The following is a 15,804-nucleotide window of genomic DNA, read 5'->3' as shown; positions in this document are numbered from 1 at the left end:
TTATTATTCACAAAGTTACACCATTTTCCCCCTCTTCCCTAAACACAATGTCCATCGCGACCACGGAGCGTCGGGGAGCGTCCAAACGATTGGGCATCACGAGGCAGGACGTGAAGAGAGTCCAAACGATACAAAAAACAAGGCGTCCATGAGAGCGTAGGGAGTGAAGAGACGTCCGAACGATAGGGCATCACGAAGGGCGCGGATAGAGTCAAGCCCCCTCTTTCCGTAATTCTCTGCGCTATATATTGCGTGTAATCAGGAACGGGCCAATCACCAATCACTAACGCTAACCCCCCTATGCTGATCTGATGATTGACAAAAAAAAATTTGATGTCCTTATGACCACAAATAAAATACAGAATCATGTCAAAACAAAACAAAACAATTCAGAAACAAAGTATAAACGTAGGTTCATTACAGACTGCATCACCTTCTCTTACATGGTCAGCAGCTAACAGATTCCTTTCCCTTCAGTTAGAACTGCTCATGATGATATGCTGCGTTGTCTCTTTGGAGACAGCGCAACACCTCTACCCAAGGCCCCCCCTTGAACCGCGGACCCGTCGCATTTACATCAGAATGAAACCCAATAAACCGCCAATGTGTGTAGGGCCCGGGAGGGTAAATTGGGGTTCTAGCTCAAGCAGGCAATTTACCTCGGGCAGTGTAAATGTGCGGACCGTGCCACGAAAAAGGCGTGCATAAGATGGCATATTAGTCAGTCTCGAGCGGCAAGCAGTGCGAGAGCCTGCTGCTCTGCGACTGAGGGTGTTGCTTGTCATCTGGAAATAAATATATTATTTCAGTGACACAATGTATTGTGTTCCAATATATTATCATTAAGTAACAACCCAAAATGTAAAAAATATTTATGGGAAAAATTCGGGACGATTCGGGACGGTTCAAAATGTTTTTCGGGACGTATCCGGGACGGTGGTGAAAAAAAGTTAATTTTAACCCCTGGTGTGTGTGTGTGTGTGTGTGTGTTGAAGCCCAGAGCAGCAGAGAGCAGACTCCCCTGGACCCAGCTGTGTCTCCATGAAGAGTGACCGGTCTATGAGTATACCATTGAACTTTAAAGATGGACGCCTCTTCAGAGAGGAGAGGTAGGAGTTTGAAACAGACGATGAAAACAGACCAGTTGGTTGTTATCATTCTCTACTGATACTGATATCTACACGTCTGGCAAAATATAATTGTGTGTGTGTGTGTGTGTGTGTGTGTGTGTGTGTGTGTGTGTGTGTGTGTGTGTGTGTGTGTGTGTGTGTGTGTGTGTGTGTGTGTGTGTGTTCCCCACAGACACCAGAAGAGGTCAAAGGTTACCAGTGCTCAGTCTCTACAGCAGCACCAAACAGAGCTGATCAAGGTGTGTAAATGTCCACCAAGACGTTTGACTTCAGCTCTCCATGAACATCAGAAAGCATCTCTTGTCCTGCGGGACGTGAATCCAGGAAAGATGCTTCTGATGTCCTCAGTTAGTTCAGAGTAAAGTTCTCCTTGATGTTTGTTCTGTTCCAGAGGGCTGAGGAGAACGCACACACTTTCCTAGACAAGGAGCTGAAGAAGCTCTGGAGGGATCTCTTCTCAGATTACCCACAATGCTCAGAGGGTCAGAGAGTGGAGGAGGAGGAGGTGGATGGTAAGAAGGAGGAGCAGAGGAGGCGCGCCATAGAGGGAGTGATGGACATCACAAAGCTCTGCCTGATGGAGATGAACCAGGGGGAACTGGCTGACACACTGTGGGGCGGTAAGAGACTCTTTTCTTGAAAACAGAGAAGAAATACACATTTTGATGAGCAGTGGGAGATTATATTTGTTCTGTTCAGACTAATTGACAATATGTGAGACTCATACATTTCAAACTTCCATGTGGAGACAATCTTTCCTCTTTCCGGTTAAATGGTTTGATCCAGTATGTAGGGTTGTTGTGGGGTATCAGGTTAAATGGTTTGATCCGGATATGTAGGGTAATGGTGGGGGTCTCAGGTTAAAGAATGTTAAACATCATCATTACCAGAACCAAATACCCCGACCACATCACCCCCATTCTCGTCCAACTACACTGGCTCCCTGTCCATCGCCAGATTGACCTTAAAACCCTTCTGCTCACCGACAAAGCCCTCCACAACGTGCCCCCCACTTATCTCCCCGACCTCCTCCAGGAGGACAGGCCCTGCCGCTCCCTTCGTCATCCTCAGCTGGTCTTCTCCGTCCCGACCTCCCGCCTCAGCACCGTGGGTGCTAGGGCTCGCAGCACCGTGGGTGCTAGGGCTCGTAGCACCGTGGGTGCTAGGGCTCTCAGCACCGGGGGTGCTAGGGCTCTCAGCACCGTGGGTGCTAGGGCTCTGAGCACCGTGGGTGCTAGGGCTCTCAGCACCGTGGGTGCTAGGGCTCTGAGCACCGTGGGTGCTAGGCATGGATTAAAGTTCTCCGTCGCTACGACGGATTTCCGTCATTTGGAGTTCACAGAGGCCACTTCACATCTCCGATAACGTCGGGACAAATTTACAAACAGGCGTCATTTGGATAAACTAATCGCATATTAAGGATCTAAATAGGTACTTTCTCGCATAAAAAAATATTAAAACTTAAGAAAGTGATGTATTAACAGCACTGAAGCGAGAATTAAAACAGCTTTTAGCAGCTTTACCGCTACCGCTGCCGCGAAATGCATTCTGGGAAACTTGCATACTGTATACTGCGGTGCAGCCGGTCTGCTGTATACTGCATACTGAATCCCACATTCAGTATGCAGTATACAGTACATACCGCGCAGTATGTAGTCGGCAGTACGGTAGTATGCAGTTTCGAACATGGACATAATACACGCGTATATTATGTCGTCATACGTCAACGCCGGTAAAATTGTCAAATTATATAGTGAGTATTTAAAAGGTCTACCGTTAAAATTGACTGAAAACACAAGCATTTTAATGTACATCCCGATTATATATTAAATATATATTAAATATATTATATACAAATGTATATATATACACACCATTTTCGCGCCACAGCTTACGTCTCTTTGTTGTGTTAGTGTTGAGTGTCAGAGCGAAAGTTAAGCTAGTATGAACTCCCTTATAATGATTGACGGCTCTGATGTATCGGATATTGATAAAACACAAAAAAATAAATGGAGATGGGCATGGCTGACGGAAACGGGGAACGATGGCAAGCCTTTTTTAGAGAGTAAAATATGAGACAAGCTTTGCAAAAAAAAAATCTTAGAGTCTAATTGAAAAGACAACAAAAAAATTGCAATAGATGCAAAAGAATAGCTGTTTAAAATCCTCCTCCTGTAAAACAGTATTGGTCGAGCATTTAAACGCGATGGCTGCATTTGGTGCTGACGTCTTATACATTTGTATTTCTTAAGCAGGTGTCAAGTAACCTAACCTGGAAAATGTTTCACACACTGCACGTGACTTGGCTGTAGCGCGAATAAAATTTCAGTCAGAAGATTTTTTTTCACTTTAATCCCTGGTGCTAGGGCTCTCAGCACCGTGGGTGCTATGGCTCTGAGCTGCACTGAAAGAGACACTCTGACAACATTGAAATCCCTCCTCAAAACACATGTGCTCCCACTGGCCTGCTCGCTGTGATGACCCCCTACCGTGGGTTCCCCTCGTATCCCCGTTGGGCTACTGTTCTTACCCCCTCCTACCTGGGTCTCCTCACTGTTCTTACCCCCTCCTACCTGGGTCTCCTCACTGTTCTTACCCCCTCATACCTGGGTCTCCTCACTGTTCTTACCCCCTCCTACCTGGGTCTCCTCACTTTTCTTACCCCCTCCTACCTGGGTCTCCTCACTGTTCTTACCCCCTCCTACCTGGGTCTCCTCACTGTTCTTACCCCCTCCTACCTGGGTCTCCTCACTGTTCTTACCCCCTCCTACCTGGGTCTCCTCACTGTTCTAACCCCCTCCTACCTGGGTCTCCTCACTGTTCTTACCCCCTCCTACCTGGGTCTCCTCACTGTTCTTACCCCCTCCTACCTGGGTCTCCTCACTGTTCTTACCCCCTCCTACCTGGGTCTCCTCACTGTTCTTACCCCCTCCTACCTGGGTCTCCTCACTGCTGTTCGTACCCCCTCCTACCTGGGTCGCCTCACTGTTCTTACCCCCTCCTACCTGGGTCGCCTCACTGTTCTTACCCCCTCCTACCTGGGTCGCCTCACTGTTCTTACCCCCTCCTACCTGGGTCGCCTCACTGTTCTTACCCCCTCCTACCTGGGTCTCCTCACTGTTCTTACCCCCTCCTACCTGGGTCTCCTAACTGTTCTTACCCCCTCCTACTTGGGTCTTATGTCTTGTTTTGATCATGCTGTTGGCGATGCAGCTCCTGCTGTTTTTGACCCTAGATTGATTTATGAATTGTAAGGCGACCTTGGGTGTCATGAAAGGTGCCTTGAAATAAAATATTATTCCATGTTATTATTATTATTATTATTATTAATAATAATAATAATAATAATAATATTAATTTTAAACATAAACTGCAGATCAACAGCAGAATAACTCTGTGGAAGAGATGCAACACTATCTTGTTATATAATTTTACACCAATTCATTATCATTGTTATTATCATTAGACCAATCATATCGCTGGGTAAGAACGAAAAGTCCTGAACATTTTGGATCTGTAACATGCAGTCTTTGACACGACCATCTTCTCAGACCACAAGTTATGAAGCCACATTAACATTAAACATTATACTGCGGACCAACAGCAGAACAACTCAGTGGAAGTGATGAAACCCTGTCTCGTTGTATCAGTATAGCAAATCACTTTACACTGATTCACTATCATTATTACTATCATTAGACCAATCAGATTGCTGTGGAAATAATAGGCCTTAACATTTTGAATCTTTAACATGCAGTCCATCACAACCAGGTTTTCCGACCACAAGTAATGAACCCACAAAATATCATGAAGTTGATAATTTAACAGGAAATATTGACCTGGTTCCACTGATCACCATCCACTAACTGATGTCATCTGTTGTTTTCTCATTTAGGATCTGATGCTGTCGATTGCCAACATAAAATGAAGTCCAATTTGAAGAAGAAGTTCAGGTGTGTGTTTGAGGGAATCGCTAAAGCAGGACAGCGAACAGATCTGAACGACTTCTACACAGAGATCTTCATCACAGAGAGAGGCAGTGGAGAGGTCAACAAGGAACATGAGGTCAGACTGATTGAAACAGCTTCGAGGAAACCAGCCAAGGAAGAAACAGCAATCAAATGTGAGGACATCTTTAAACCCTTACCTGGACGCGATCAACCAATCAGAACAATGATGACAACTGGAGTGGCCGGCATTGGTAAAACCGTCTTAACACACAAGTTCACTCTGGACTGGGCTGAAGGCAAAACCAACCAGGACATACACTTCACATTTCTCCTCACTTTCAGAGATCTGAATTTACTGAAAGGGAAAGAGTTTAGCTTGGTGGAACTACTTCATCACTTCTGTAATGAGACCAAAGAAGCAGGAATCTGCAGATTCGACCAGTTCCAAGTTGTCTTCATCTTGGATGGTCTGGATGAGTGTCGACTTCCTCTGGACTTCCAGAGAAACCCGATCTGGACTGATGTCACAAAGTCCACCTCGGTGGACGTGCTGCTGACCAACCTTATCAGGGGCGACCTGCTTCCCTCTGCTCGCATTTGGATAACCACTCGCCCTGCAGCAGCCAATCAGATCCCTGCTGAGTGTGTTGACATGGTGACAGAGGTGAGGGGGTTCACCGACCATCAGAAGGAGGAGTACTTCAGGAAGAGATTCAGAGAGGAGAAGCTGGCCAGCACAATCATTTCCCACTTCAAGAAATCACGAAGCCTCCACATCATGTGTCACATCCCAGTCTTCTGTTGGATCACTGCTTCAGTTCTGGAGGACATCTTCAAAAAATCCCAGATCGAAGAGATGCCCAAGACCGTGACTCAGATGTACAGCCACTTCCTGAGGGTTCAGTCCATACAGGGGGACAGGAAGTACCATGGGAGGGCTGAAACAGATCCAGAATGGAGTTCAAAGAGCAGGGAGATCATTGTTTCTCTAGGAAAACTTGCTTTTAACCAGCTAGAGAGTGGCAACCTGATCTTCTACGAGGCAGATATGGCCGAGTGTGACATCGATATCAGAGCAGCCTCATTGTACTCAGGAGTGTTCACCCAGATCTTTAAAGAGGAGTGTGGGCTGTACCAGGACAAGGTGTTCTGCTTTATCCATCTGAGCATCCAGGAGTTTCTGGCTGCCCTTTATGTCTTTATGTCCTTCATCGATGCTGGTGTCAATCTGCTCTCAAAAGAACCACCAACCTCCAGGAAAGATAAACTCCTCCTCTACCAGAGTGCTGTGGACAAGACCTTACAGAGTAAGAACGGACACCTGGACTTGTTCCTCCGCTTCCTCCTGGGCCTCTCTCTGGAGACCAATCAGATTGTCCTACGAGGTCTGCTGGGACAGAAAAAAAGATCAGTGACCACTCAGATTAAAACAGGTCTGCTGCGACTGACAGGAAGTAGCTCACAGACCAATAAGGGAACAGTGTCATACATCAAGAAGAAGATAAAAGGAGACCTATCTCCAGAGAGAAGCATCAATCTGTTCCATTGTCTGAATGAGCTGAACGACTGTTCTCTAGTGAAGGATATCCAACAGTATCTGACATCAGGAAGTCTCTCCGGAAAACCTCTCTCCCCTGCTCAGTGGTCAGCTCTGGTCTTCATCTTACTGACATCAGAAGAGGAGCTTGACGTGTTTGACCTGAAGAAATACTCTGCTTCAGAAGATGGTCTTCTCAGGCTGCTGCCAGTGGTCAAAGCCTCCAAAACATCTCTGTAGGTTCACTAATAACATGTATTACTACACACACTACACAATATAAATACAACTGGAATATAAGGTTAAAATAATCTGAAAAAGATCTCTGTGGGTTCATTACAACATGTATTACTATTCTGCTCATAACAGAATAAACATACTAATTATAATAATACACAAAACATCTCTGCATGTGTCCTATTAACGTGTAATATATTATAGTACACATAAGAGAATATTCAGTACAATAGAATATAGAAGTATTCATTTATACGTCTAATTATTTAGTTTTTTTTGTTAAACTAATAGGGGTGTGACGAGATTAAACTCGACGATATTACCCGTCGCGTTAAAAATCGGTCTCGTGAGATTTCGGAGCTATCCAAACTTCTATTTGTGGCCTGTAGGGGCAGTTTTGCACATAATATTGTTTGCACTTGAAAAAAAAGAGAATTATTTAATTTAATTTATTTTACTTCAACTTTTATAAATTTTAGTTTTAGTTTCAATTTCATGAATGTTAAGAGTTATAATAAAACATTTCAAAATGCATGTGCAACTCGGTTAAATAAAAGTCTGTTGCTCCAGTCATATATTTTGTCATTGTAGTTTTTTTTAAAATCTCGTCTCGTCTCGATCTCGTGAACCGAATATCGTGTCTCGTCTCGTCTCGTGAGCTGAGTGTATCGTCACACCCCTATAAACTAATAACATTCCTTCATTATTGAATAACTTAAAGATGTATGTTATTTTCATCACAGTTCCTTACATGTTCTCTTTATTTTGTGTGAAGGCTGAATGCCTGCCATCTGTCAGAGAGATGCTGTGAAGCTCTGGCCTCAGTTCTCAGCTCCAACTCCTCTAGTCTGAGAGAGCTGGACCTGAGTACCAATGATCTGCAGGATTCAGGAGTGAAGCTGCTCTCTGCTGGACTGGGGAATCCACACTGTACACTGGAAACTCTCAGGTCAGTTTTACCCAATGGTCAAACAGTTACACCACAAGATTCAATATCAGAAGACATCTAACAGATATACAAACATAAAAGTGCACACGTAAAGTGAAGCAGCACGCAACTGACACCCCTAGCGCTCAAATGCTGTCTTCTCGTGCTCGCAAAGTGTTTTCCTGATCGCTATGATATTTATTCACCTCAAAACACAATATTCATAATATTGGAACAAAACTTCTAATTATATACAAAACATTGCTTTAGATAAACTAATAACATGTATTACAATACAATACATAATATACATAATACTGCAACAAAAAGTAATATTAATATACAAATCGATTTCCAAACACTGCAAAACAAATGTAAATGGACCGCATTTACATAGCGCTTTTCTAACCATTGGCCACCCAAAGCGCTGTACAATATTTGCCTCACATTCACGCACAGATTCACACACCGACGGCGGAGTCAGCCATGCAAGGCGACAGCCAGCTCGTCGGGAGCAGTTAGGGTTAGGTGCCTTGCTCAAGAACACCTCAAAACTCAGCTAGGAGGAGCCGGGGATTGAACCGTCAACCTTCAGTTTACCAGCCAACCCGCTCCTCCTCCTGAGCTACTGCCGCCCCTTCACAACAACTTTCATATAGTTATACATTTTACACCCAATATTGAATAACAACAATTTCTTCATTATGTAATAAGGTGAAATGTAAGTTATTTTAATCACAGTTCCTAACCTGTTCTCTTTATTGTGTGTGCAGGCTGATTGCCTGCCGTCTGTCAGAGAGATGCTGTGAAGCTCTGGCCTCAGTTCTCAGCTCCAACTCCTCTAGTCTGAGAGAGCTGGACCTGAGTACCAATGATCTGCAAGATTCAGGAGTGAAGCTGCTCTCTGCTGGACTGGGGAGTCCACACTGTACACTGGAAACTCTCAGGTCCGTTTTACCCAATGGTCAAACAGTTATACAACAAGGTTCATTATTAAAGACATTGAACAGATTTACATCCATTAAAGTGCCCACGTAAAGTGAAGCAGCATGCAACTGACACCCCCAAGCGCACAAAGGCTGTATTAGTTCTCATGCTTGCAAATTTATTTCCTGATCGCTATGATATCAGACAGATCACAAGTTGTCAAAATTGACCATGCAACATCTCAGCCCTTAGGGTGTGACATGGGTGTTCCACAACGAAGTGTCCTTGGGCCTTTGCTTTTTTCTTTTATACATTGAGGATCTCCCACAAGTGTGTAACTACTCTAAACTACTACTGTTTACCAATATGGTCTCTCACCACCAAGGAAGTTACTGAACCCATCGCACGGCTATACAACCGAGCTTTAAAGATCCACAGCAATCTTTCAAAATGGACACACCACTGCACTCACTCAATCACACGCTCCTTTCAAAATGTTGTTTACAGTCATGCTATCACATTTTATTTTCAACTCCAACACAGCACCTCACAAACCCTCATCTCCCTCTTATCAACACATAACATGCCCCAAGTGAGAGTCACTAGATCTGTCTCCATGGCCCTCCAGCCAGTGCCCGCATACAATAACGGCTATGGGCAGAGGTCCTTCATCCATACTTTCACCAAAGTCTGGAATGGCATTCCCCATCACATTAGAGCATTACAATCCATCACACAGTTCAAAAAAGCTTATAAACTGTTACTCCTCAACACTGACTTACATAGATCACTGTCTGTGCTCAGTCTGCTCTCTATATGATTGTCCTACTGATGTCTGACATGCTATGTCCCTGTTATGTGTTGTATGTAAATGTGATGTGTGATGTGCCTTGTCCCTGTTACATGTTATATATGCTGCGGAACAGGAACCCGCTGGAAATCAGCTATTTTACCGAGACAGGCCCCATATACAAAACATTGCATTAAATAAACTAATAACATTTATTACAATACAATAAATAATATAAACTGCTCAAAAAAATAAAGGGAACACTTAAACAACACAATGTAACTCTAAGTCAATCACACTTCTGTGAAATCTAACTGTCCACTTAGGAAGCAACACTGATTGACAATCAATTTCACATGCTGTTGTGCAACTGGAATAGACAACAGGTGGAAATGATAGGCAATTAGCAAGACACCCCCAATAAAGGAGTGGTTCTGCAGGTGGTGACCACAGACCACTTCTCAGTTCCTATGCTTTCTGGCTGATGTTTTGGTCACTTTTGAATGCTGGCGGTGCATTCACTCTAGTGGTAGCATGAGACGGAGTCTAAAACCCACACAAGTGGCTCAGATAGTGCAGCTCATCCAGGATGGCACATCAATACGAGCTGTGGCAAGAAGGTTTGCTGTGTCTGTCAGCGTAGTGTCCAGAGCATGGAGGCGCTACCAGGAGACAGGCCAGTACATCAGGAGCCGTAGGAGGGCAACAACCCAGCAGCAGGACCGCTACCTCCACCTTTGTGCAAGGAGGAACAGGAGGAGCACTGCCAGAGCCCTTCAGAATGACCTCCAGCAGGCCACAAATGTGCATGTGTCTGCTCAAACGGTCAGAAACAGACTCCATGAGGGTGGTATGAGGGCCCGACGTCCACAGGTGGGGGTTGTGCTTACAGCCCAACACCGTGCAGGACGTTTGGCATTTGCCAGAGAACACCAAGATTGGCAAATTCGCCACTGGCGCCCTGTGCTCTTCACAGATGAAAGCAGGTTCACACTGAGCACATGTGACAGACGCGACAGAGTCTGGAGACGCCGTGGAGAACGTTCTAGTGCCTGCAACATCCTCCAGCATGACCGGTTTGGCGGTGGGTCAGTAATGGTGTGGGGTGGCATTTCTTAGTGTTCCCTTTATTTTTTTGAGCAGTGTACATAATACAGCAACAAAAAGTAATACTAATATAGAAAACGATTTTGAAACACTGCAAAACTAATGGACTGCATTTATATAGCGCTTTTCTAACCATTAGCCACCCAATGCGCTTTACAGTATTGCCTCACATTCAGCATTCACACACACATTCACACTCGCCTTGCTCAAGCACACCTCAACACTCAGCTAGGAGGAGCCGGGGATTGAACCGGCAACCTTCAGGTTACCAGCCGACCCCCTCTACCTCCTGAGCTACTGCCGCCCCTGCACAACAACTTTCATATCGTACATTTTACACCCAATATGGAACCAATATAACCAAAATTTCTTCATTATGTAATAAGTTGTAGATGTAAATTATTTTAATCACAGTTCCTAACCTGTTCTCTTTATTTTTTGTGAAGGCTGCAGGGCTGTGAACTGTCAGAGAGAAGCTGTGAAGCTCTGGCCTCAGTTCTCAGCTCCAACTCCTCTAGTCTGAGAGAGCTGGACCTGAGTACAAATGATCTGCAGGATTCAGGAGTGAAGCTGCTCTCTGCTGGACTGGGGAGTCCACACTGTGCTATGGAAACTCTCAGGTCAGTTTTACTCAATGGTCAAACAGTAACACCACAAGGTTCAATATCAGAAGACTTTTAACAGATTAACATCCATAAAAGTGTGCGCATAAAGTGAAGCAGCACGCAACTGACCCCCCCAAGCGCACAAATGCTGTCTTAGTTCTCGTGCTCGCAAAGTGTTTTCCTATTCGCTATGATATTTACTTTCCTCAAAACACAATATACATAATATTAAAATTAAACTTCTAACTATCTACAAAACATCGCTTTAGATGAACTAATGACATATATTACAATACAATACATAATATACATAATACTGCAATAAAAAGTAATATTAATATGCAAAATGATTTTCAAACACTGCAAAACAAATGTAAATGGCCTGCATTTATATTGTGCTTATCTAACCATTGGCCACCCAAAGCGCTGTACAATATTGCCTCACATTCACCATTCACACACACATTCACACACCGACGGCGGATTCAACCATGCAAGGCGACAGCCAGCGCGGGAGCAGATCAGGAGCAGTTAGGGTTAGGTGCCCTGCTCTAGCACACCTCAACACTCAGCTAGGAGGAGCCGGGGATTGAACCAGCAACCTTCAGATTACCAGCCGACCCTTTCTACCTCCTGAGCTACTGCGGCCCCTGCACAACAACTTTCATATAGTTATACATTTGACACCCATATTGAATAAGCACAATTTCTTCATTATGTAATAAGTTGTAGATGTAAGTTATTTTAATCACAGTTCCTAACCTGTTCTCTTTATTGTGTGTGCAGGCTGATTGCCTGTCATCTGTCAGTGAGATGCTGTGAAGCTCTGGCCTCAGTTCTCAGCTCCAACTCCTCTAGTCTGAGAGAGCTGGACCTGAGTACCAATGATCTGCAGGATTCAGGAGTGAAGCTGCTCTCTGCTGGACTGGGGAGTCCACACTGTACACTGGAAACCCTCAGGTCAGTTTTACTCAATGGTCAAACAGTTACACCACAAGGTTCGATATCAGAAGACATTTAACAGATTAACATCCATAATAGAGTGCACGTAAAGCGATGCAGCATGCAACTGACACCCCCTAGCGCTCAAATGCTGTCTTCTCGTGCTCGCAAAGGGTTTTCCTGATCGCTAGGATATTTATTCTCCTCAAAACACAATATTCATAATATTGGAATAAAACTTCTAATTATATACAAAACATTGCTTTACATAAACTAATAACATGTATTACAATACCATACATAATACTGGAACAAAAAGTAATAATATGCAAAAAAAAATTCCAACACTGCATTTATATAGCGCTTTTCTAACCATTGGCCACCCAAAGCGCTTTACAATATTGCCTCACATTCACCATTCAAACAACGACGGTGGAGTCAACCATGCAAGTCGACAGCCAGCTCGTCGGGAGCAGTTAGGGTTAGGTGCCTTGCTCAAGCACACCTCAACACTCAACTAGGAGGAGTTGGGGATTGAACCAGCAACCTGCAGATTATGCGCAATTTCTTCAGAATTTAATAAGTTGGAGATATAAGTAATTTTAATCACAGTTCCTAACCTGTTCTCTTTATTTTGCATGAAGGCTGCAGGGCTGTGATCTGTCAGAGAGATGCTGTGAAGCTCTGGCCTCAGTTCTCAACTCCAATTCTTCTAGTCTGAGAGAGCTGGACCTGAGTACCAACGATCTGCAAGATTCAGGAGTGAAGCTGCTCTCTGCTGGACTGGGGAGTCCACACTGTACACTGGAAACCCTCAGGTCAGTTTTACTCAATGGTCAAACAGTTACACCACAAGGTTCAATATCGGGAGACATTTAACAGATTTACAACCATAATAGTGTGCACGTAAAGCGAAGCAGCACGCAACTGACATCCCCAATCGCGCAAATGCTGCCTAATTTACGCCCACACTGAGCGTGTTACGCGCGTTATAGCCGTAGAAAATCCGCATTTTTGCATAGGGAACCATTGGTTTAGGGCAGAGGTTTTCAATAGGTGAGGCGCGCCTCCCCTGGGGAGCGCCAAAGAGCCACAGGGGAGGCGCAACACGCTACACGCAAAGAAAGAATACACATCTGTATGAAGCTCTGTTGATATCGGTAATTGTGCGTGCGTGTATTAGTTTTAAATGCATCGTTTCCTTGTCCCAAGTCACCAGAAGTCAGCATTAAGGGTGGAGACCGGACCCAGCAAAAATCGTAGGAAATATGATCCTGAATGTGTTTCTGGTTTCCTGTGGAGAGCGATCTCCACAAAGGCTCCACAAAGGCTTTGAAAGTCCTAATCTCCTTCACCTCCACCTACTTATGTGAGTGTGGGTTTTCCGCACTGACCCTGATTAAAAACAAATACAGATCAAGGCTGCAGGTGGAAGACGACTTGCGTTTATTTCTCTCTGCAGTGCAGCCCCGCATCGAACAACTCTGCGCATCAAAAGCGAGGCCTCATTGTTCTCACTGATATGGACGATTAAATTGAAAGTCAAAGTTGTGCCGTCTTGAATGCATAAGTTGGTTGGGCCATAGGGCTGATGCCGCTCGTAGCGCAAATTATGTGAATTTGGCGCATTTTGTTTGTTGTTGAAGTCTGAGGATTTATGTGGCTGAAATCGTTAACAAATTTCCTTCATCTCCTTCAAAAGTGCGCTGAAGACCCAGACACACAGCGCCGATTTCAGCCATCGGGCGTCGTCGGTTGTAGCTTTGTTTTGTTGACTTGTGGACAGGCCTACTGATGGTTGATTATAAATCGCCTCAATTTGGCCTGCATGAAATTGGAAATTATTTGCTGATGCAACGAATCGTTTATGAATGCACTTTTAAAAAAGTTGTGGAAATAAAATGTCTTCAAATACAATATTAAAAAATAATTACATTTGATTAGTTATTGAAAGTCATCATTGCCTGGAACACACAAAAAATTGTAATTAATGAAGAGGCGTGTGTTAGGTCTGGCGGACAGGATCTTTTTTTTTTTTTTTTTTTGGGGGGGGGGGGGGCTCGGCTGTCCTTACCTACTCTAAGGGGAGGCTCACATTCACCCAATTTGAAAACCCGTATACGCGTTACACGCTCTTAAGCAGCGCATTAGGCACGTTAGACGTGTTTTCCGCACCTAAATAACGCGCCCAACGCACCTACTTGCAGAGTTCAAAGAATGTAACTTTTTACGCTCCTACGCGTGATGCTTAGCCAATCAGCGTTGAGCTTGACACGACGTCACTGGCAGAGAGACGGAGGACAGGCGCTCTGCAGCTGATGTGGAGCGCCTGTACTTGGTGTCCTGACGGTAGATCCTGGCACCAACCCGGGTCAGCAGGTCATCAAACATGGCCCCAGTCAACTGAAAATACGTCTGGAACCGGCCGTCATCCAGGCAGAGTCCCTGGAGGAGGTGGTGAAACTCACCCAGCTGTGAGCGCCTACGGAGGATGTCATGCACCCAAACACGACGGCGTTTGGGTTTCCTGCTCTCCTCGAACTCCCACAACAAGTACAACGCAGCGGTGGTGGTGATCTCAGACAAGTTTGTGGAGCAAAAGAAAAGGAGCGGGAGAAAATAAGTTTTGGGTGGGCTCATCTAGCTCCGTAGGCGCGTTAGGCGCGTTGAACCATTTTTGTGACACACAATGATTAAGCAGCAGGTTAGGCCTAATCCTAAACACGTAACGCGTTCAGTGTGGCCGTACCTTTAGGTCTCGTGCTCGCAAAGTCATTCCTGAACGCTATGATGTTTATTCTCCTCACAACAAAATATACATAATATATAAAACACCTAATTATATACAAAACATTGCTTTAGATTAACTTAATAACATGTATTACAATACATCCTCATCGTCATCCGCTTATCCGGGGTCGGGTCGCGGGGGGAGCAGCTCAAGCAGGGGGCCCCAGACTTCCCTTTCCCGGGCCACATTGACCAGCTCTGACGGGGGGATCCCGAGGCGTTCCCAGGCCAGTGTTGAGATATAATCTCTCCACCTAGTCCTGGGTCTTCCCCGAGGTCTCCTCCCCACTGGACGTGCCTGAAACACCTCCCAAGGAAGGCGCCCAGTGGGCATCCTTACCAGATGCCCGAACCACCTCAACTGACTCCTTTCTAAGTAAAGGAGCAGCGGCTCTAATCCGAGTTCCTCACGGATGGCTGAGCTTCTCACCCTATCCCTAAGGGAGACGCCAGCCACCCTTCTGAGAAAACTCATCTCGACCGCTTGTACCCGCGATCTCGTCCTTTCGGTCATCACCCAGCCCTCATGACCATAGGTGAGGATAGGAACGAAGATCGACCGGTAGATCGAGAGCTTTGCCTTGCGGCTCAGCTCTCTTTTCGTTACAACGGTGCGGTAAAGCGAACGCAATACCGCCCCCGCTGCTCCGATTCTCCGGCCAATCTCCCGCTCCATAGTACCCTCACTCGCGAACAAGACCCCGAGGTACTTGAACTCCTTCACTTGGGCTAAGGACTCATTTCCTACCCGGAGCAAGCAATCCACCGGTTTCCTGCTAAGAGTCATGGCCTCAGATTTAGCGGTGCTGATCCTCATCCCAGCCGCTTCACACTCGGACGCCAGCCGATCCAGTGAGTGCT

At 45.2% G+C, this 15,804-nt stretch overlaps 1 protein-coding gene across 1 annotated transcript; it reads left to right on the top strand.

Moving 5' to 3' along the window:
* The first annotated feature begins 1,662 nt into the window (after positions 1-1,662).
* On the top strand, positions 1,663-7,067 carry LOC115557797 (NLR family CARD domain-containing protein 3-like). Its single transcript, XM_030375898.1, has 3 exons — positions 1,663-1,750; positions 5,026-6,827; positions 7,059-7,067. Exons 1-3 carry the CDS (start codon positions 1,684-1,686, stop codon positions 7,065-7,067), a joined length of 1,878 nt encoding a protein of 625 aa, XP_030231758.1. The 5' UTR covers positions 1,663-1,683.
* The last annotated feature ends 8,737 nt before the right edge of the window (positions 7,068-15,804 follow it).

This window comes from Gadus morhua, chromosome 13 (assembly GCF_902167405.1).
Source record: "Gadus morhua chromosome 13, gadMor3.0, whole genome shotgun sequence".
Classification (NCBI taxonomy): Eukaryota; Metazoa; Chordata; class Actinopteri; order Gadiformes; family Gadidae; genus Gadus; species Gadus morhua.
This window is presented reverse-complemented; position numbering and strand designations above follow the sequence as displayed.